The following is a 25,107-nucleotide window of genomic DNA, read 5'->3' as shown; positions in this document are numbered from 1 at the left end:
TGTGTACTGACACTGTGGTATATTTAGTGTGTACTGACACTGTGGTATATTTAGTCTCTGTGTACTGACACTGTGGTATATTTAGTCTCTGTGTACTGACACTGTGGTATATTTAGTCTCTGTGTACTGACACTGTGGTATATTTAGTCTCTGTGTACTGACACTGTGGTATATTTAGTCTCTGTGTACTGTGTGGTATATTTAGTGTGTACTGACACTGTGGTATATTTAGTCTCTGTGTACTGATATTTAGTGTGTACACTGTGGTATATTTAGTCTCTGTGTACTGACACTGTGGTATATTTAGTCTCTGTGTACTGACACTGTGGTATATTTAGTGTGTACTGACACTGTGGTATATTTAGTCTCTGTGTACTGACACTGTGGTATATTTAGTCTCTGTGTACTGACACTGTGGTATATTTAGTAAGTACTGACACTGTGGTATATTTAGTCTCTGTGTACTGACACTGTGGTATATTTAGTGTGTACTGACACTGTGGTATATTTAGTCTCTGTGTACTGACACTGTGGTATATTTAGTGTGTACTGACACTGTGGTATATTTAGTCTCTGTGTACTGACACTGTGGTATATTTAGTCTCTGTACTGACACTGTGGTATATTTAGTGTGTACTGACACTGTGGTATATTTAGTCTCTGTGTACTGACACTGTGGTATATTTAGTCTCTGTACTGACACTGTGGTATATTTAGTCTCTGTGTACTGACACTGTGGTATATTTAGTCTCTGTGTACTGACACTGTGGTATATTTGGTCTCTGTGTACTGACACTGTGGTATATTTAGTCTCTGTGTACTGACACTGTGGTATATTTAGTCTCTGTGTACTGACACTGTGGTATATTTAGTCTCTGTGTACTGACGCTGTGGTATATTTAGTGTGTACTGACACTGTGGTATATTTAGTGTCTGTGTACTGACGCTGTGGTATATTTAGTGTGTACTGACACTGTGGTATATTTAGTGTGTACTGACACTGTGGTATATTTAGTCTCTGTGTACTGACACTGTGGTATATTTAGTGTGTACTGACACTGTGGTATATTTAGTGTGTACTGACACTGTGGTATATTTAGTGTGTACTGACACTGTGGTATATTTAGTCTCTGTGTACTGACACTGTGGTATATTTAGTCTCTGTGTACTGACACTGTGGTATATTTAGTCTCTGTGTACTGACACTGTGGTATATAAAGTCTCTGTGTACACACGCGGTGGTATATTGAGTGTGTACTGACACTGTGGTATATTTAGTGTGTGTACTGACACTGTGGTATATTTAGTGTGTACTGTGTACTGTGTACTGACTGTGGTATATTTAGTGTCTGTGTACTGATATTTAGTGTGTGGTATATTATTTAGTGTGTACTGACACTGTGGTATATTTAGTCTCTGTGTACTGACACTGTGGTATATTTAGTCTCTGTGTACTGACACTGTGGTATATTTAGTCTCTGTGTACTGACACTGTGGTATATTTAGTCTCTGTACTGACACTGTGGTATATTTAGTCTCTGTACTGACACTGTGGTATATTTAGTCTCTGTGTACTGACACTGTGGTATATTTAGTGTGTACTGACATATTTAGTCTGTGTACTGTATATTTAGTCTGACACTGTGTATATTTAGTCTCTGTGTACTGACACTGTGGTATATTTAGTCTCTGTGTACTGACACTGTGGTATATTTAGTCTCTGTGTACTGACACTGTGGTATATTTAGTCTCTGTACTGACACTGTGGTATATTTAGTGTGTATATGTGTGTACTGACTTGTGGTATATTTAGTGTGTACTGACACTGTGGTATATTTAGTGTGTAATGACACTGTGGTATATTTAGTCTCTGTGTACTGACACTGTGGTATATTTAGTTGTACTGTGTGGTATATTTAGTGTGTACTGACGCTGTGGTATATTTAGTGTGTACTGACACTGTGGTATATTTAGTGTGTACTGACACTGTGGTATATTTAGTCTCTGTGTACTGACACTGTGGTATATTTAGTCTCTGTGTACTGACACTGTGGTATATTTAGTCTCTGTGTACTGACACTGTGGTATATTTAGTCTCTGTGTACTGACACTGTGGTATATTTAGTCTCTGTGTACTGACACTGTGGTATATTTAGTCTCTGTGTACTGACACTGTGGTATATTTAGTGTGTACTGACACTGTGGTATATTTAGTGTGTACTGACACTGTGGTATATTTAGTCTCTGTGTACTGACACTGTGGTATATTTAGTCTCTGTGTACTGACACTGTGGTATATTTAGTCTCTGTACTGACACTGTGGTATATTTAGTGTGTACTGACACTGTGGTATATTTAGTGTGTACTGACACTGTGGTATATTTAGTCTCTGTGTACTGACACTGTGGTATATTTAGTCTCTGTGTACTGACACTGTGGTATATTTAGTCTCTGTGTACTGACACTGTGGTATATTTAGTGTGTACTGACACTGTGGTATATTTAGTCTCTGTGTACTGACACTGTGGTATATTTAGTGTGTACTGACACTGTGGTATATTTAGTGTGTACTGACACTGTGGTATATTTAGTGTGTACTGACACTGTGGTATATTTAGTGTGTACTGACACTGTGGTATATTTAGTCTCTGTGTACTGACACTGTGGTATATTTAGTGTGTACTGACACTGTGGTATATTTAGTGTGTACTGACACTGTGGTATATTTAGTCTCTGTGTACTGACACTGTGGTATATTTAGTCTCTGTGTACTGACACTGTGGTATATTTAGTCTCTGTGTACTGACACTGTGGTATATTTAGTGTGTACTGACACTGTGGTATATTTAGTGTGTACTGACACTGTGGTATATTTAGTCTTTGTGTACTGTCGCTGTGGTATATTTAGTGTCTGTGTACTGACGCTGTGGTATATTTAGTGTGTACTGACACTGTGGTATATTTAGTCTGACACTGTGGTATATTTAGTCTCTGTGTACTGACACTGTGGTATATTTAGTGTGTACTGACACTGTGGTATATTTAGTGTGTACTGACACTGTGGTATATTTAGTGTGTACTGACACTGTGGTATATTTAGTCTCTGTGTACTGACACTGTGGTATATTTAGTCTCTGTGTACTGACGTGTACTGTGTGTATATTTAGTGTGTACTGACACTGTGGTATATTTAGTGTCTGTGTACTGACGCTGTGTACTGACACTGTGGTATATTTAGTGTGTACTGACACTGTGGTATATTTAGTCTCTGTGTACTGACACTGTGGTATATTTAGTCTCTGTGTACTGACACTGTGGTATATTTAGTGTGTACTGACACTGTGGTATATTTAGTCTCTGTACTGACGCTATGGTATATTTAGTGTGTACTGACAATGTGGTATATTTAGTCTCTGTTCATTGACGCTGTCGTATGGTATGTATTTGATCTCTGTGAATTGACGCCATGGTGTTTACATTGCATTATTTTGTCATTATGCTTTTTTGTTTTAAATAGTTAAACGTCTTCTTAACAGCTTGTCACTGTGTCAAAAGGGTCATATATATATATATATATATATATATTGCAATGGAATTAAGCACAGGGATTTGGTACGAATTCTCGTCCAACTGTCCATATATATATATATATATATCATTGTCACTACAATACCTTTATATGGACTATGGATCGGGAATTCGTTCCAGATCCCTATGTGACAAAGGGTTTATTGGTCTCGTCAGTGTCCCATTAAGGGAAGACACACAGTGATCTACAATAAGTCACCTTTTACTACGTACATTTTCATCGCCTGTTAGTACATCACGTGATATCATTTCAGTGTCCACTTTATACAGTTTTCTTTTTGCTATATCATATGACGACGAGTACCACCAGACACACATAATGTATGACTAGCCGAATTGCCATTTATGGTGTAAAGAAGATCCAGTACTTAACCAAATCATGTACGATATCTCAGTATTGATATATAATGCTGTCGAACTTCCTTATCTCGAAATCGTATAACTCTTAGACCCATTTAGTTCGAATTTCGAGATAACGAGGTTTTATTGTATATCTTATTTTTAATAAGATTTCGTATTTCTATCTTTTGTCTACCGATCTGAGGTCCGATTCCCTCTTATTTTTCAAAGATAAAGCTGACTTAAATCCCGTTTTCCATGACTACTCGCCGGTTCCATTATCAAGGTCTATGTGTGTCCATTATCTTAAAGATAAAGTGATTTCTTTTAACGATTGAATTCCACTCCTGGAAACAAAGAATAGAACCCTTGAAAAAATAACCTCACGATAGCGTTGGTGGCATGTTCAATGAAAACCATGGAAATCTTTGCCAGGAAGAAATTATAACGGTTATGATTAAAATGACATTAAAAAAGAACTTCTGATAAGCATTTATTATATAACCGGTTATGTTGAGCGGAACACATCTGACAAGTTTATACGGTGAATAAATCCAGTCATGGGAACAGCCAAAATATGTCACGGCTGGAAGAGCCTTGTGACGTCACATTGCAGAGGGCCACTTGCAAATATACCTGTCATTAAGGCTAATTTTATACAAAGACTATCCAATCTAACCACCTATTTAATGCAACTCATAGTAATTTAACCTCTGTATAAAGGTCACCGGTGTATAGAGGTCTCTTTTCTCTGTTCCCTTGAGTGGCCTCTATAGACTGTATTAGATATCGTAAAATATTAAAAACGGACGTAAATTATCCATTTATCAGAGTTTATTTAATTTCGTCCTGTTGGCATTACTGTGTGTTTAGGGTTTGTACACTGTAAATTAAATATCTATGTTGTATATTTCGTTTAGAATTTACATAGACCTCTTACCACGGATTATCATATGTATATAGTGTTTACATACACTGTATATACCGGATTAGACATTGATCTAAAGAGGAAAACCCGCGGTGATAAAAATACCAATTAACAGTTGTACTGAAGCACTTTGTACCGTTTCATCGCCTGTTACTACATTGCGTGATATCATTTCAGTGCCTACTTCATACAGTTTTCTTCTTGCTATATCATATGACACTGTTGGTGTGTACTGGTATGCTATACAGGTATGTTGCCTTTAAGCGTAGTATCAACTTCGTGGCCGTTATACACAATTTTTTTAAATGTGATATTGTAATTAAAATATAACTCTGTACCGTTTCATCGCCTATTAGTACATCACGTGATATCATTTCAGTGCCTACTTCATACAGTTTTCTTCTTGCTATATCACATGACACTGTTGTTGTGTACAGGTATGCTATACAGGTATGTTGCCTTTAAGCGTAGTATCAAGTCTGTGGCCGTTATACAAAGGTTCTTTTTAATGCTATACCGAAGTACACCATTTACAAATTCGGCTAGATGATATTTTGTCATATGATAAGTAGAGGTCCCCGCACGCTCTAATCTTGAGTCAGCTAATTATACCACCGAAAATAATCTACAGGCTCTGACAGAATTGACCCGTCTAATAAACAAACACTTCTCTGACAGGACATCTGCAAATATATACATATTATGGCTTCGGATATGTGTGGTCGAACAACCTGCAACGGACATTGGTCACAATTTAAGAGGTAGGATGTGAATTTCTCAATTCTCAAAGTTATCAATTTTTATCATCATTTAGTTACAGTCGAACCTCGTTATCTCGAATTATGCGGGAGCGTGGGAAAACTTCGTGATGGCCGAATATTCAATTTTAGTGAGTTCGAATGTTTTGTGTAAAGTTAAGCAGGAACCGAAGAAATGCTTCGAATTAAACGTGGTTTTTCTATTTTTACGAGTTCGAGATAACGATGTTTAACTATTTATGTAAAGATTAGCCAGATGCAAACTCACATACAAGAAATGTATGAACAGAAACATTGTGATATTTTGCTATTAGTCTGTATGACAGAGTGCTTTTTATTATCAGTTGATATATCGTGATGTATTGTGAATTTTCCATTTCTCGATTGTAACACTCACTAGGCTGCGAGTTTAACAACATTCTCCAATGTAAGTTAAGGAGGAATAGAAGTATTTAATGGTCGACATCATCGGTTATCATAACAGAGGTAAACGAGAAGGAAACTCGGTGCGAAACAGCATAAAATATTAAGAGAGAGGCGGCATTTCAACCATGTTGACAGGAAAAAATATGTGTTGCGGCCATCCTTCCCGTCCCCTTTCACATCTAGTACCATTGAAATCAAGATAATAATTAAAGTAGGTAAGGACAGAAAAGATAGTGAACGTATGGGAGAATTAAGAGAATCTCATACTTCGATATTACGTCATTGTTGACGTCATCATTTCTTCATATATTTACTTCAGTTATTGACATTTGAAAAAACAAATGAATGCAAGGTAATGAATTGAAAGACATTTTGATAATTTTTCTTATGTTGGGAAACAACACCTGTTTAGACCACCATGTACGCCGCTATTACATATATATCTATGTATACCTATCACTTGAATAAACAATCTATGGCGTCAGAGAAGTCGATTTCTCTCGGTTATCGATAATTTTAATATTGGAGAAATATTTTTCAAACATAACAGGTGCCTGGTACTTCGAACTTGGTAATGACATATGTATAATTTAGTTACGTAAGCGGTACTGTTGAATATAATCACGTGATCAAATGTCGGCGGTGTTTGCGTATGGAGCAAATTAACCTGGATTAAATTTAACGCGTTACCGGTCATAAAAGGTATTGAAAATTTACAATAATTGTTTCGCTATCTGACCAAGGTAGATATCTGATCTCACATAATCGATTTCTTCGACATGCGTCATGACGTCGGATGTTTATTGAGTTTCAAATTGTTAAAAAAAAATAAAAGTTTGTTAGATTAAATTAATTGGTTGGTACGGGTTCTCTCTCGGTCAATCAGAGTTTATAAAACAAAGGTCAAAATCACTCACTTACCCAATGCAACAACTTACTATATTTTTACCAATTGGTCTTCTTAAGATGAATCAATCGATAAATAATAAAGAGTACAATACCATGACATGTTCTATGATAGGACACGTGTGGACGAGGATGGACTCACTCCATAGGGTCAGGTAACGAAACAACAAGTTTGTGGACGAGGATGAATTTAATTCAGAGGACCAGGTAACGGTACAACGAATGTGTAAAAGAAGATGTTCTTAAAACACTTAGAAAGGCGTGAAGTAACAGAGTACCTATGTATGAACGAGAATAGACTCAATACAGAGGATTAAGAATCAGGACAAAGAACGTGTGGACGAAGATGGAATCTATACAGTGAGTCGCATAACGGTACAAAAGAATGGACTCAATACGGAGGGTCAGGTAACGGAACAACGAATGTGTGGACGAGGATGGTGTGGACGAGGATGGACTCAATACAGAGGGACAGGTAACGGAACAACGAATGTGTGGACGAGGATGGACTCAATACAGAGGGACAGGTAACGGAACAACGAATGTGTGGACGAGGATGGACTCAATACATAAAGTCAGGTAACGGAACAACAAATGTGTGGACAATGATGGTCTCAATACAGAGGGACAGGTAACAGAATAACGAATGTGTGGACGAGGATGGACTCAATACGGAGGGTCAGGTAACGGAACAACGAATATGTGGACGATGATGGACTCAATATAGAGGGTCAGGTAACAGAACAACGAATATGTGGACGAGGATGGACTCAATACAGAGGGACAGGTAACGGAACAATGAATGTGTGGACGATGATGGACTCAATACAGAAGGTCAGTTAACAGATCAACGAATGTGTGAACGAGGATGGACTCAATACAGAGGGTCAGGTAACGGAACAACGAATGTTAGGTAATGGAACAACGAATGTGTGGACGAGGATGGACTCAATACAGAAGGTCATGTAACGGAACAACAAATGTGTGGACGAGGACGGCCTCAATACAGAAGGTCAGGTAACGGAACAACGACTATATTGACGATGATGGCCTCTATACATAAGGTCAGGTAACGGAACTAAGAATGTGTGGATGAGGATGGACTCAATACAGAAGGTCAGGTAACGGAACAACGACTATATGGACGGTAACGGACGAGGATGGACTCAATACATAAAGTCAGGTAACGGAACAACGAAGTTGTGGACGAGGATGGACTCAATACAGAAGGTCAGGAAACGGAACAACGACTATATGGACGATGATGGTCTCAATATAGAGGGACCGGTAACAGAATAACGAATGTGTGGACGAGGATGGACTCAATACGGAGGGTCAGGTAACGGAACAACGAATATGTGGACAATGATGGACTCAATATAGAGGGCCAGGTAACAGAACAACGAATATGTGGACGATGATGGACTCAATACAGAAGGTCAGTTAACAGATCAACGAATGTGTGAACGAGGATGGACTCAATACAGAGGGTCAGGTAACGGAACAACGAATGTTAGGTAACGGAACAACGAATGTGTGGACGAGGATGGACTCAATACAGAAGGTCAAGTAACGGAACAACAAATGTGTGGACGAGGACGGCCTCAATACAGAAGGTCAGGTAACGGAACAACGGCTATATGGACGATGATGGCCTCTATACATAAGGTCAGGTAACGGAACTAAGAATGTGTGGATGAGGATGGACTCAATACAGAAGGTCAGGTAACGGAACAACGACTATATGGACGGTAACGGAACAACGAATGCGTGGACGAGGATGGACTCAATACATAAAGTCAGGTAACGGAACAACGAAGTTGTGGACGAGGATGGACTCAATACAGAAGGTCAGGAAACGGAACAACGACTATATGGACGATGATGGTCTCAATATAGAGGGTCCGGTAACAGAACAACGAATTTGTGGATGAGGATGGTCTCAATACAAAGTATCAGGAAACAGGACAACACAAGACGAGAGTGGTTAACGATAAGCTATAAATGCCAGTCGTATATCTCTGTAATCCATTGTCTTGCTGAAAGAAGGCCTCGATTCGTTTGCAACAGAAGGAACCGGCAAATCAGTCCTTTGAATTTTACACCTAAGTAAATCTTGAAACTGCAACGACACCACAAGACACGAAAGTGCTCAGTTACGACGAGAGAACAATTTGGTGGAAAAACTTAATCCCAATAAAATTCCACTTCATGAGAATAACTAGCTTAGAAAGTTTTGCTTTTGTTTCAAAATCGATAGTAGTATTTATATTAGCCTCAGCAACTAGTATTGATATGTATATTTCACTACCGGTGTCAACAATGAAATAATCGACATTTAAATACATTAGTACAAAGGGGTCCTGATTTAGGAAGTACATACCATGGTTAACCAGAGAAAATGGTTTTCTGGATGGCCACATCAGTGTGGTACTATTAAGCCTGACTCACAGAGTAAGTGAATGACTGACGAAGAATAATTGATTAGGGAAAATGACCTATTACAGCGATCCCATTCCAATCAATTCTCGACTCGAAGGCGACACATGCTGGATAATTCATATAGGATTTTGCTTGATATTCTAAGCTATTCTCTTTAGTTTAAATATTAGCTTAATCATTTATGTGATTAATTTTTGTGGTCTTTCATTTGTGCGGTAAAGCGTTTTCTTTGGACAATAACAAAATGATTCAAGCAAATAATGTAAAACATTCTTGAAAATAGATTTTTTTTATTTATAAAGAAATCTATCTACTGAATTGATTTCAATCTTAAATTAGTGTCTTTGCAATTTGGATCTCAATTAGAGTCATAGGTTTTTTCTTTAGTTTTATTGTTGGTAGATAATATAAAAACCCTAGAGACGAGATCAAAGCCTCGGAGAACACACTACTATTACAAATCGATAAAGGTTTTACATAAGTAATGCCATTGTAACAATTAGTGTGTTTAACACGTGTTAATGTGCATCACGTGCCGGTCCATCAACCTCGGGTTTTCTGTCAATATCGGAGGCCTGAAGATCATATAAGCAACGTAGTATCATCAAATATTAACGAGTCCTTATGTGTTAAAAGTCAAACAGGCCAGTTCGTGCGTTTCGCGAGTGTCATCGTTATCAATGCGATATGTCAAAATTTACAATACACACCCGTAAAATGAAACTTGAACAAATTGCTATACCACAGTGCTATGATTGGAACATCAAACAAGCACATGGCAATACCAAAGTGCTATGACTAGAAAACCATACCAGCACATGTCACTACCAAAGTGCTATGACTAGACAACCAAACCAGCACATTGTAATACCAAAGTGCTGTGACTAGAAAATCATACCAGCTCATTGCAATGCCAAAGTGCTATGATAGGAACATCAAACAAGCACATTGCAATACCAAAGTGCTATGACTAGACAACCAAACCAGCACATTGCAAAACCAAAGTGCTATGACTAGAAAACCAAACCAGCACATTGCAAAACCAAAGTGCTATGACTAGAAAACCAAACCAGCACATTGCAAAACCAAAGTGCTATGACTAGAAAACCAAACCAGCACATTGCAAAACCAAAGTGCTATGATAGGAACATCAAACAAGCACATTGCAATACCAAAGTGCTATGACTAGACAACCAAACCAGCACATTGCAAAACCAAAGTGCTATGACTAGAAAACCAAACCAGCACATTGCAAAACCAAAGTGCTATGACTAGACAACCAAACCAGCACATTGCAAAACCCAAGTGCTATGACTAGAAAACCAAACCAGCACATTGCAAAACCACAGTGCTATGACTAGAAAACCAAACCAGCACATTGCAAAACCAAAACTATGTTAAAAACCAAACCAGTGCAATGACCAAAGTGCTATGACCATGACAACCAAACCAGCACATTGCAAAACCAAAGTGCTATGACTAGAAAACAAAACCAGCACATTGCAAAACCAAAGTGCTATGACTAGACAACCAAACCAGCACATTGCAAAACCAAAGTGCTATGACTAGAAAACCAAACCAGCACATTGCAAAACCAAAGTGCTATGACTAGACAACCAAACCAGCACATTGCAAAACCAAAGTGCTATGACTAGAAAACCAAACCAGCACATTGCAAAACCAAAGTGCTATGACTAGAAAACCAAACCAGCACATTGCAAAACCAAAGTGCTATGACTAGAAAACCAAACCAGCACATTGCAAAACCAAAGTGCTATGACTAGACAACCAAACCAGCACATTGCAAAACCAAAGTGCTATGACTAGAAAACCAAACCAGCACATTGCAAAACCAAAGTGCTATGACTAGAAAACCAAACCAGCACATTGTAATATCAAAGTGCTATGATAGGAAAATCAAACTGGAATTAAATCAACCTAGAATATAAATTGTTCAAACTCCGTAACCAAACAATAACTTACATTTTTACCATATTTCTCTTCCAAGCCTTCGTTTCAATAACCGTTCTATAATTGTCTCTCCGGAGAGATCGAACCTCCTGCTGTTCGATCTCAATTACAGGCTATTGTCTTAATTGTAATTATACATGCCATTATAAATCATTACTACAACAATACCATAAGTTCTTGCTCCCCTCGTACGACTTCTACAAAGTATTCCCATTTTTCACGTCTTCATACCACCGCGACTGCCGCGTTGTGTCCATAAACAACACAGCTTGTCTATAAAACAACATGTTTTATGCATTTACTAACAATCTTAATGGTAGCATTCTCGGTCCTATAAATAATTCACCCCTACTAAACCACTTTCTGAGATTTCATTACCCCTTGGACGCTTCTTAGAGGTTGTAAAGGAAGGTTAACGAAATCAAAGGTGTAATTTCAATCTTAGAATCTGCAGTCGAACTATTTTTCTTCAGTGCTTTCAAGTATGACGGCATTGACCTAAATACCACTTGTAGTGCACATGCATTTCATGAAAGGGCTGGAGACTTAACATGGCTTATCACAGTTACTGTTCAAAACAATGTCTTTTGCGGGGTAACATTTTCGCAGATTTGCGCCTATTGAATTTCATGTCAAATATTAACATTTTATATGTTATAAAGGGGAAAATTTACTGGAAACATTGCAGCCAAAATAAAATATTGCGTAATATCAACGCCAGGTAGAAGCAATTTGTAATAATCGAAGTCATATATGACAATGTTGAAGATTAATATTAAACATTTGTGTAAGTTTTCCTTGCATCTGTAAATCAATAAATCTGTTATTTCAATCTAATTCTATCGAATTTACGTTGTATTGTAAACACAGAGTGGTGTTTTAAATTATCTTGTAATGATTACCATGCGGATGCTGACGGCGGAAGTGGCGTCCACGTCTTCCAGAACGAGATTTTACAACCACGCGTGATATGCCACATCCCACAACATTAAAATCTTTATCTGAACAATGTACGTAGCAGTTACAAATTGATTTAGAAATTATCATCAACTGGCTACTTTTGAGTGTGTTCCAATTTCCCGACCATTGTATATTAAAGTGCGAGTCATTTACTGAAATAGACAATGTGACATGAACATTGACAATGCGCTCCAGAGGGCAAGTGTAGTAATGAAGTTCAGTTTATTAATCAATAGTGAATCACAGGAAAACTCGTTAAATTATTAGTAAATGGTAAAATTATGATTACTTTGGATTTTCCTCTGTCGCCTCCAAGGCTTCAAAATTTAGGCTTTAAGCACCACTGATGAATCCTGGAAAAACGAAACAGCTGTATGATGCAGTTTAACTAATTGTTTGGCTCTACGGTATCTGTAATTTATGAAAAGGTGATATTCACTTGTGTGTATTATTTACAATCTTTGAGCGAGTTTGCTTTAGTGAGAGTATAATGACTGAAAATCAAGTAGCAAACTTTGTCGAACAGGCAAAAGGATAAAAAGAGCCATCTGCAATCTCCAGTATGCTGCAGTTCGCTGAGGTCAGAGAATGGTCATCCAATTTTCAATATCTGATATTTCCCATATGAATAGTTGCATGCATTATAAGCATACGTTAAGGTGTGTCTGTCGTTCTCATTTTGGATCTCTAATCGACGACTGTTATATGGATTGCCTGAAAGAGAAACATAATCATTTATGCTATAATACTACTGCGGAGAAAATGCAAAACTGCAAATTTGTTTTAAAATCGTAAATTAATCAATAGCGATTTTATTGAGAATCCAAATTGTCCTTGTGTTGAGTCTTAACATTCTATAAAAATAATGGAAGGCGTACTACACGCATGCTATTAATTTGTAAGTGCATGTCTTTATATCAGAGGTACCGCTAAATGAAATGCATTTGCTCGACATTCTCTAGTAAAATGAAACACCAACATGTTAACTTAATCTTTTCTAGCTCAACATGGATTTGGTTCAACAAGAGACCTCTACCATCATTGTCCTAAAAAGATTCATGATGTAGCTTAGTTCACTATTTGATAATTGTATCTAATTCAAAGTTTGTATTCCTTCGCGCGAGAAAATTTTGCCAATATTTTGAGAACATGGTTGACGGTTGCACTAGCTTAGTAACTTTGAATGGATGGTGCAAAAAACTCTTTCTGTTCCGGAACACATGGTATTATTCCCCTGTACTTCTTCAATGATCTTTGATGCAGACTGATGAATATCATCATGCAAGTATGTATCTTCTTGTATGATATGAAGCTGGGCGTGTTTGATGCTCATTAGTTTGCCTGGTTCATTGTTGCCTACCTTCTTATTTGGGAATGTGACTATACATACTTGAATTGACAAGGATTTTCATGATAGGTGTTGTCGATGAAACAGAAGAACTCAATCCAGATGACCAGAGGAGTCCAAGAAGAACGAAACAACAGTATGATGCATTTAAATAGACTAAACTCAATCTAATTTGTGTATTAAAAGATGCTTTGTGTCTTTTAGAGACTCTTTTTTAACAGTTGAAAAAATGGTATTAAGACAATTTTTTCTTATAATTGATATGGATCATGTGGTATTTCAAGTTGTTTCTGTTTTGTTCCTATGATGTCATGTATGAACAGATAGGAGAGATGTCATTTATGTTTAAATATTTCAGATCTTAAATAATCTTCACGGTAACTTATCTTATTTGTATTTTTGTTGTTTTCTAGATTTCGAAACAATTTTAATGATATCTTAATTTACTTTGTTATCAAATTAGGTCCGGATGTGTACAAATATCAATATCTAATTATACCAAGATTGTTTATTTTGTAATCTTTAAACCTCTGTTAAAAATCAAAGTCGAATTTTCTATTGAAAATATAACTTATCTTTTCAGAACACTGTATATCATATCAATACTCCGTTACAAGGTTGAATAATTTAGTCCAAACAAGGAGAGCCAACCCAAAACCCTACCTTTTTTATTTTTTTTTTTATCCTCTCTTGTGGAGGCCAAATCTTGACCGTACATAAATGATATCAGTTACTATTTAAAAACACTCACACGTGTCCTGCACGTGATTCCAGTACATGTTGACATAGTGTTGTAGACTAGTTTGTAGATGTATGTATGCTTACACACAATGACAAATAAATAATAAATGAGAATGTAATTACGCATGGATTATAGAAAAGAGAGGACGTGATGTAAAACGACTTCTGTAGCGTCTGAGCAAAACCTATTGTTGTTATATGGCAACCAATGTTTAATCATTATCATGCTCTGTCAGTCGTGACTGACGGTTAATCAATTTTAATATTTCAAAAAGTCACAGGAACGTAACTTTGATCATTTCGTTAACAACCCAAAACTAAAGATTTTAATTCTCTTTTATGATATTGTTTACTTCACGTGCTAAGAGTTTCTGGAATGTGGCATTGTCTTGATCAGTAAACAAGTAAAGTCAGAATTTACTCTGAAGGAATATAAAGATACTGTCTTTCAGTATAGTGTGCAAATTCCCTTGTAGTGTTGATTTTGGAATTTCCATGTAAACAAATCCTTCTTGTAATATCCATTTTGCATTAAGTTTGAGTTTGAATTACGATTTGGTAAACATGTCGATATTTTCTGTGTGTTACAAAGGAGTTTCTTTCCTCAAATAAACATGTTTATTGTACGGTCGCCATTTCTAAGATTTGTAGTTATTTTCCTTCTTTGAACCAATGACCTGAATTCAAAATTTTCTACCATTATTACTTTGTTTACGGTAGATCACTTATATTTCGCATTGGGTTTATTTTCGTGACAATACAAGAGAAGAGTCGATCACGAATTGAAACTCCTCGGGATTGTTTTTAAGAGTCGGTTACGCATATCGCAGTCTCGCAGAGTCCATATGTCTCTAACAGCTCATCATTCGCAAATTTAAAGTCATTTCTAGACCAGTATTCGCGAAATAATGTATTCCTGAAATATAAGTGATTTAAAATATTCAGTTTATGATAACCCGTTGCTCACTTACAGAGTAATCGAATAAGAAGAGGAAAGCATATTGGAAGACAAGTGTTTAGGTCATCTACCTCTAGGGGTAAGAATAACCTATCACTATCTTGTTGTACTTTTTACATTTAGCATTTACTTCAAGCATTTTACATTTCGAACTCTTCTTAAGTTCTACTGATGGAAGTCGACAGAAACTTACCTGAAATGAAATTTAGATAGTCCTTATCAAGTGCTACTATTTTTCAGGTCAATCTGAAATCCAATATGGCTGCCATCACTGGTGCCATTCAGCTGAAAAATGGTGGGTATGTTTAGGAGAAGCATATTTTATTTTCGAAGGATAGCAACTTGAATATGACCACCATGGAGGTCACTTTGTAACATAAATGTGCAATCATTGTTTCCCTGAGCAACATCTCTTTGAAACTTCTTCAATGGGATGTCAGAGGGGACCCCGAGACTGAGATGGTCCTGACCAAGTGTTGTTAGATTTGTGTCAGTCCGAAATCACATTTTGAACTTCTTCCCCCTTTTTCACTGGTGCCTTGACTTTGGGAATATTGAGAAACTGAAATGAAGTAATGTTTTGGGCTTTACCGCTTAAAATTTTTCGAACTGTTTTAATCATTTGATAACTGATCCCACATCTACTACTAATGTTATGTCATATATAGATCTTTTTAGTCAGAGTACCATTACGGCCCAGGGAGCTGTTATATAGCCCTCTGCCAATGGTGGTGTTTCCCATGTCACCTAGATGCTGTGCATATGTATCAGGGCCTTGTCTGTATGTTCTTATCTCGCATGTTGTTTCGTTAACATCATGATTGGCATTAACTACGTGATCTGGTTATTCATAGACATACCAGTTGAAAAGAATTTTTCTAAATATCTCCAATAAATCTCAATTATATTTATTTTATTTTAAAAATCCACAAGTATAAAACGACATTAAATAAAACCGTTATTGAAAACAGCTAAAAAGGAGACAGTTACATTAAAAAAGAAAGCCTTTGCCATTAAAAAAAAGAAAAAAGGAAAGAAAATTAAACTATAAAGCAACGAAATAAAAGGATTTTTAAAAATCTGTTGGCAAGTTCCTACATGTTATACAAATACAGTCGTTTAAATCCCCCCTCCCCCCTCAAACTTTTGAAGGTATTGGTATTTCTGTATCTCTCTTAAAACACGATAAGCACTGTTGAAATAAAAATGGAATGATAAACGTTGTTATATAGAACGAAGTGATCATTTACTTTTCCTTATCAGGACTTTTCAAGGCAATTTTTACACTGTATCAACTTAAGTGTGATTAATGTTCTTATAAATACACACTTAAGTAAATATTCTACTACCGATGTCAATTACAATGAGATTAATTAAGTATTGTCAAATTCGTTCTCCAGGTAAAGGAATTGATCGGGCTTAGGTCGTCCTACCACTTATGATCCACAACCGACAATCAATATCATGCATTATATAGCAGAAACTTGGAACAGCATACATTGCACAGCAGCTATCGTCTGCAAAATAAAACATTGATTTTGTGATAAGTGAACAATAAAAAGCACCTTTCCGGGTTTGGAAATAGCGATAAAAATCAGTTAACTAAGGTAAGCTACGTTAGAGCAGACATTGGGTTACGATAGAAGCAAGGAGAAAGGGTTGTTGGTAGAAAAAACACTATACAACCCACCATTGTCGGCTAGGACAGGTTACTCTGTACCTGTGACGTTTTTTGTTTTGTCGTCTGCTATCGCTGAAAATTGGCGGCAATGGAAATACAAACACTGGGCATATTTAGATTGTCACCTGAGCAACGTACTTGTGTGCTGAAACTGATGCTGACTTTGATGTCGCCAACCAATAGTAGTGAAAGAGGCTGTGAATAAACAATCGGAACGCGTGGTTCTTCGTATTTCACATTTTTTTTTTACAAATATAAGGTATGAGACGTTGAATTGGAAAGTGGCATTCGTGTTCTTTAAAAAAAACGACAGAGCAGTTTTTGTCTTCGTATACGACAGACTAACTGGAACTAAGTAGTGTTTTAATAAACTGTTATAGCCTTATTGTTTGTTTACGCTATCGATTCGTCAGTAGTTATTGTACAGTACAACACGCGCAGCGCAATACACGGGCGGGCAAGCATCTACCTGACGCTGTTGGGAATTCTGGATACCTGTGAATCATTATCAATAGTTTAACAATATATTCTTAATCTGTTGATGTTTTAGTGCAATGGAACATAACAAGACGCTGAAGAATCGTTGGAGGATTAAAGTGACTTTAACGGACTGACCACTCTCCGGCCATCTAATGGATATAATAGACTGACCACACTCCAGCTAACACATGGGATGTACGATCACAGTTTCCTCTCGGAAAAACAAACCTCAATGGCCGATACCAAGAATTACCACAAACAACCGAAAAGAAAAAGAACCATATGAATGTGGTTTAGAAAAACGTGTCACCCCAAGAAATTGGACAAATGTAGCGGCCCCTGGCAGTGGAGGGGGTGGAAGGGTAAGTAAATAGTTTATTATAGAAACACGGATATGGTAAATGAAGGAATTCTCATACAGTGTATAGATAGACAAAATTTACGAAATCGAATTTAATTGAGTGATAAGTATTCAATAATCGCCATAAATATGTATATATATAAATATATTTGAAAGAAAAATTATATAATATATATATATATATATTTTATATATATATATATATATATATAATTTTTCTTTCAAATGAAAGACTGTATTAGGTACATATCTACATACATTCATAATATAATTCATTAATTGCTCGAAAGAAGAAATCAATGGGTTTTTTTTTATTACGGGTATCGGTATAACATCGCTGTATATTGGTAACCAATATGGTGTTCTTTTGAAATATCTAACTGAAGGCATTATTGTGTCTTCGTGTACAATTTAGACAAAGATTCTGTGTTTATCTAAATTTCCCACTTGAGTTGTTGACTGTATGTGAATTTATCTTTTTGGGCAGTATGGCATGTGTTCGAAATACTACTTGACATGTATGATACAGACACAGGATAAATATCAGCGTAAAACGTATACTTATGTATACATCGTCATGCTATTATATGGGAATTTGAAAATCGTTTAAAAACTTATTACCATTATTTATATTCAATTTTCTGTAATTAAAGAATGGTATACTATATCATAGCAAACAACACGACGTTTAAAGCTATCTAACCCTTTATATGGCAAATATAAACGATGCCGTTATACTCGAACACAAAACAAAGGATATTTATCGCACAGTTAATACCTAGCTATAGTGTTGATGAACTCCCCTCTGCGCTTGTTGACTTTATCGCACAATATGTCATTGATGAAGGAACGAATAAGCGGTATACCTATGGATGGATTGTTTTTTCTGAAGTTATAGAATATCAACAGCAAACAACATCAGCACATCTTGATTAAAACTTAATTACTCAAGGGAAGAGATAGTAAAACCAAATACACTGGTAGTTTTGATTTCGTTTCCAATATTTGTCTTACTTTGGGTAGAAATACCTGTATAGCAAATTCGTCATAACATAAGGAATGTGACTTTAATTTTTTTTAATTTGATCACCTGGTAAATACCGATTTCAAAACAAATTCTTCAACTTAAGATTCCTTTTTGTTTTAATGTTTTCATATAATTTTCTATTTCTGTTTCTATTGTCTTATCGAGATCCTTGTTAGGAAATATCGTTAGTGGTATTCCAATGTCCAGAACAAATGTTCTTATCGAAGTATTACATGTACACAGTTCGTCCTTACTTGACCCTAGCATGGCCCCTACCAGTATTCATTATTCACGACAACTTGCGGCGTTTCAGAACAAAGATATTTCTACCTCAGATTACTTTCATCTATATTTATGGTACGTTAGCACAATGGTTCCAAATGTATTACATCGACAACATTGAGATTACCTTGGCTGTCCCCATACCGGCATAAAATTGGGTTTGAAATACATCGAGGATTCTAAGTAGTTTCTTTGCTTCAATTATTACCTAGCGAAAGAGGTTGTTCAAAAGACATACATGTGATTAGCACCATTAAGTACAATTTTAGAGTGAGATACGGTAGAATCCAATAAGTAACCTGCATCGTACAACTGTTTCGTCCTTCTAGGATTCGTCAACGAAACAAATGACTTAAACAGCTTAGGCAAAACATGAACACAAACAGTGATTATGGTGATGGGTTTGGGAGTTTCACGATTACATTTGAGTTCTATTTTAAATTCATTTCGTGAGAACGTTTTCAATCTCGATAAATTGATGAAAGGATGTAAATCACATTACAGATTACCTATGGTTAAATTTTGTTTCAATATCGATCTTTTTTTACTGCAGCTGTAAACTGCCGTCGTGAATTTGGGTAACTGTCTTTATTTACATCAGATTAACCTTTGGGAAGGAAGTAACTCATGTCAAGGAAAAAAAAGGTTTGGAGAATTACCTCGGAATGATGACTTTGGTTGATTTTCCCTACTTATCAGTATCCTTGTTGTCAGAAACTTTTGAAAAATTGTATATTAGGTAAAATAACGATGATAATAATTTATCAATATACATTGTTATACCATTCTCATATGACCCTGATTGTTGAGGGGATGCAAAATCCGTAAAACAAGACATTTACACCATAATCTGCTGATGAGAAAAATTTAATTCGAACTGGTGTTGACATTAAACATTAAATGAGTATCTGTACTGTGTTGTTATAGTAAAGATGGTCTTTATAAGCAACAGTGCTACATCAAGAAAATACCAACATGGCAACAAAATCATAATTCAAATTCCATAAGACTAGAACAAGGAGAGTAAGACTAGGTGATTCTGGAGAGTAAGCGTCTTCTGCTTTATCGACAACATCTGCCATGTATACCGTGGTCAATCCAAGTAAGTAGTGTCAAGTTCTCAAATGAGAACAAGGTATACAACGACACAACCACCGGCAAACTATCGATCATTAAACACGTCCAGCTTCATATCACACAATAGAAATATATAGAATAAATAGACTATTTCTCAATAAGACCATGAAAATTTCCCCACAATTTTCAACAATCTGCTTCTATTGAACCCCTGGGTTACGAGTTTAGCCCTAAAAGTTCACATTAATCACTGACTCATTTCAAAATTCATCCTACGGATATTGATGTATTGTTATAATTATAACTAAAATTAAACTAAATTATATATTCATTATCGACATTGCAGTACATCAACTGGAACAGTTGATGCTAAAATGTCGCCGTTGCTATGCCGACAAGAATGACGTCATGATAGTTACACAAGGGATAGCATTGTGATACCTTCATTAACACTTCTTTCAAGTAATTTCACAACAATGTATAAGTAAATAGACACTGCTACTTATTTGTATACATTTATATACTCTTTGTATGTCACGAATCCTTTTCACGTATACTATATTCTATGATTGTTAATTAACGCATATTGAACAAGTAATGGTATTTACGCCTACATGAAGACATTTCAATATAGGTACATGCTATTGATGATCAGTGTATCAATAATAGATGAGATTTCAAGCTATCCAGTTACTGCTCCTTTGAGTTTTTTTAAATGATTTTTCTTAAACGTCCTCCAGAATTTTGCCTTTTTTGAGATTCAGAAGCTAAACTCTGAATTTAGTCTCCAAAGTATGCAGGTACCCTGCATGACGCATTTTAATTCATATGAATCAAAGGCGTAGTTCAAAATATGTAATTATAATAAGATATTTTCTTATTGAAAACTACGACGTTTCTTCAATCATAATGCACATTCCAATCTATATTTTACAAATTTGTTGTAGAGTAATTTTACAAAACCATCATATCGAGTCGATAAAATAACTGACGAGTCATACAACGACGAAACAATTGTAAGATAGTTAATCCATTATTTTGTGATTGCCTATAAATTCCAAATTTGTATGATGTTATGATTCTATTAAATCAAATGAAAGATTAAGTATTTTTGTACTATTTACATAATCCATGTGTTCTTTTAGTCCCCGAAGTAACCTGCATGCCACATTTCAATTCAATTGAATGGTGACACATTTCAGAATGAGCACGTGTAGTTGACGTTGTTCTTAAATCATCAGGTCTATGACATTTACTATATTTATTGCATAATGGTATAAGTGCACATCCCCGTCTAGATTTTGCCATATGTTAGACCCTTCGCATCATTGACAAGTTCCAAAGGTATGAAACAGTGGTACGATGTAGTTTAATTCGTTGTTTGACTTGCCTCGTGATTGCGGATTGAAAAATGACAACTAGGACATTGGAGGCTATCGCGTGGACAGCTATATGTAATCTCGCTTCAATTGAGCATCAATAAATATATATATATATATATCTTACCTAAACGATAAAAAACCCAAACAGAAACAAATACACAAGTACAATGATGAAACAGTTGTATGATGCAGTTTCATTCACTGCTTGCCTCTACTGTAACTAACTCTAAATTGATTTATATTTGTAAGGTGCTATTCACTTATATGTCTTTTTACAAACTTATACAACCGGGAAACAAACGTGACTCTATTTTGTTGATATCTTATAAAACCTCGAATATATTAGATCGTCTGACGTTTTCAAAAAGTTCGATTTGAACAATCAATTAACTAAATATAGGCCTTATTTTGCAGCAAAAATTAGAATGTCCTTTATATTGATGTTTGGTGATATTCGGCGGTATTTAATGATAGGCGATATTTGACTACATATTGTGATATTATCAGTACTGAATGTGGATTTATTTTAAGATTCTATGTTTCCCGTTTTAAAAAAACTGTCGAGATTGGTATCAATATAGGTCGACAATAGACGATTTAGCAAATGAATGACTATAAATTGGAATGAATAAAAATCACCACATTAAACAATTAGTTAGAATATCATGTTTGAATTATAAATATCCGTAAGGAATGCTATTGTAATCCTAGCTCGGTAATGAAATAGAAAGGTCTATATGACAATACTCTCGTCTCGTTTTCCAGGCATTATTTTTATTGCAGCTATCGAATATCCTAAACCAATGTAATACCAGAGCCTGAGCCTGATATATAATTCCAGAGATAACGGCTGATGTTTAAAATGTAACATAATTACTCGACGGCCATGGAGCAGCCTATTAATAAGTCATAACGAAAAATTAACTGAGAGGTCACGTCGCCCAACCAAGCTGACGCGGTCAAGGAATATTGGATTTTAAGCTAATATTGACTGCAGTATCCGCATTTGACAAATGTGTTTACATACAAACCCCTCTGGGATTTTAGTTCTCGGAATCTAGTGTGAGATAATGGTTTTGTTTACTCACAACCATTGTGTCATTATCTACAACTGGGGCAAAATTTAGAATCACCTTGGATTTTTTTTATCGATAAGTGTGATAACATTAAGCGGAAGTACCATATACAATGTAAAGTTTGAGGCCAACTTGCGATTGGATTAGTTTAAATGTTTCTGTTAAAGAAAATCTAGGATTTATTTTCGAAACAGCTTATGTTTATCATGCCTTTAAACAGACCTATCTATGTCTATGTCGATTTATACAGTCAACCTTGCTCTGAAAAACATGTTTTTTAAATAATCTAACTCACTTAGCATTTTCTGTTGTACTAATTTTCATTACATCCAAACGCGTGTTCATTTACACGTAGGAAGTCCTAAACTTTTGTGCTGTTTTAACTTTATCATATTAAGAAGAATATCGCAAAGATAAACACATTGTTTGAAATAATAAAAGAATATTATGAAAAATACAAAAAAGTTGAAATTTCATGTGTCGATGATTAAGGCGATTGATTAATATAAGAGCGAAATGTTGTATATCAGACAGCTAATCTAAAGATAAGAACTTTTCTTTACATACTTAATGAACATGGCTATGAAAGAAAATACAGTAAATCAGCCATGTCGTGATATTTAAACTAAAAAATGAAAACTTTCAAAATATGCATATATCGGAAAGTGATGGGAATCGTTTCCATATTCCCTTTATGAAAATGAATAAGTGGATAGACTTATGAATAAATAAAGAAAAAATTGTATTCGCATGCCATTACGCTGATGAAATACCATCGTCATCTGATGGGAAATAACAGTTAAATCGGTAGTGCATTGTTCGTTTGCGACCGTAGAAGGTATTCATGATAGATCAAATGTTTTAGGTATAAAATATACTGCACTATATGTGTTTTAAATGATGCCTTTCGTGATACTAGGCCATTTATTCCCTTTAGTGTAGCGACCTATCGTTTGGACTTCCCTGGAGTGAATATCTAATTACCGTAATTGTATGACATGTACGCTGTTACAGAAATATGTCTCTTTGAACACGAATAATTGTATTGATGTTTGATGATGCAGATGCTATTGAGGCGTATCGTTTTATGTCCTGACCGAAAACTATTTTAAGCAATATTCCCCAAAGAGATTTTAAGCCATCCATGATACATATGCGAAGATTAAACAAAAGACGCACATGTGGACATCACCTTTCAATATAAATTCAGAATTTGATACATTACAGCAAAGTGTAATTATCATACAAGCGTTTCGCCCTTGGACTCGTCAGTGATGCTAGGGGCAAAATATATTCTTCAGTAAATTTCAAGTTTACAGCCTTTCTTCTACATATTTGTTTTATTTTTCACACTTTTTGTGTGATGTCGTATGCACCTACATCTTGAATGACAGTTGAAACATTTTACACCATGGAATCCACAATCATTATCTATGGACGTTAAACACACGCCGGAGAACATTTTGCTTGTTAAGACAAAATATCAACAAACAGCAAGGGAATGGAAACATTCCTTTTTTCAAATCAGGATACAAGAATGATACATATCAACAATGCGTCAGAATGACAAATTATTGTTGTATGTGTCAATATACAAATACAAAATATATCAAAACATAAGCATACGAAAAAAAATACACTACAGCATTATAACACAAAGACAAATCATTCTGAAATAATAATACGTTATCTACAAAATACATCAAACAGGTATCAAAACACCCAAAGTTTTAATTTAACAAATAAAAACATTAGAGATAACATCAACGAACTAGGTCAAATCGAAGTCGATCTGGAAAGGAAACTCCAGGAACAGGCAACATAATGGAATGAACGAAAATCCATATAATTTCCTTAAGTCCAAAGTATTTCATTGCGTAGACACGCTATTGACTCCAACGAAACAAAGACCGTACTTCGATGAAACAGGTTTGACCAAATCCATAGAGCTCTTTGGGAGAGCGTTGGAAGGAAGCCTAAGATCTAGGCGCGTTTCTATAAACCTTTGTCTTCATTTCATGACAATGATTTGTATAAAAATGACACAATGAACGCTTTAAAAGATTAAGGAATAACGTACCATTCACTTTCAAAACCCGTCGCTAACAAAATCGCTCAAAGTATCTTCGATCAGAAATTCCCAGCCTCTTCCGTTTCTGAATACTTGAAAAGAGTACAAATTGATGAAATACGAATTAATCTTAACAGAAATTAGACAGTGGTCTCCGCCCAAGTGTGTTATTGAATCCAATTTTAACTTATCTAACTAGGTACCCATTCTTGAATTGAAAACTATTCAAAATCATTGTCAATGTATTGTCGGTCATGTTTCTCCATTTAGAAAATCAAAAAAAGTAATAGTTAATTATATCTAAG

The 25,107-nt window shown here is 35.6% G+C and overlaps 1 protein-coding gene across 1 annotated transcript in view; it reads left to right on the top strand.

Annotated features, from left to right (window-relative positions):
* The first annotated feature begins 17,714 nt into the window (after positions 1 to 17,714).
* Positions 17,715 to 25,107, top strand: part of LOC132543140 (calpain-2 catalytic subunit-like) — a 32,137-nt gene continuing 24,744 nt past the window's right edge. The window contains exon 1 of the mRNA XM_060206605.1: positions 17,715 to 17,888. Within this exon, the coding sequence (XP_060062588.1) occupies positions 17,715 to 17,888 (174 nt within the window). The remainder of the gene's footprint in view (positions 17,889 to 25,107) is intronic.

Source organism: Ylistrum balloti, unplaced genomic scaffold, assembly GCF_031769215.1.
Source record: "Ylistrum balloti isolate Yb309-2 unplaced genomic scaffold, AGI_CSIRO_Ybal_v1 Utg369740, whole genome shotgun sequence".
NCBI classification, from domain to species: Eukaryota; Metazoa; Mollusca; class Bivalvia; order Pectinida; family Pectinidae; genus Ylistrum; species Ylistrum balloti.
The sequence above is the reverse complement of the archived record's forward strand: the minus strand, read 5'-3'. Positions and strand labels throughout refer to the sequence as shown.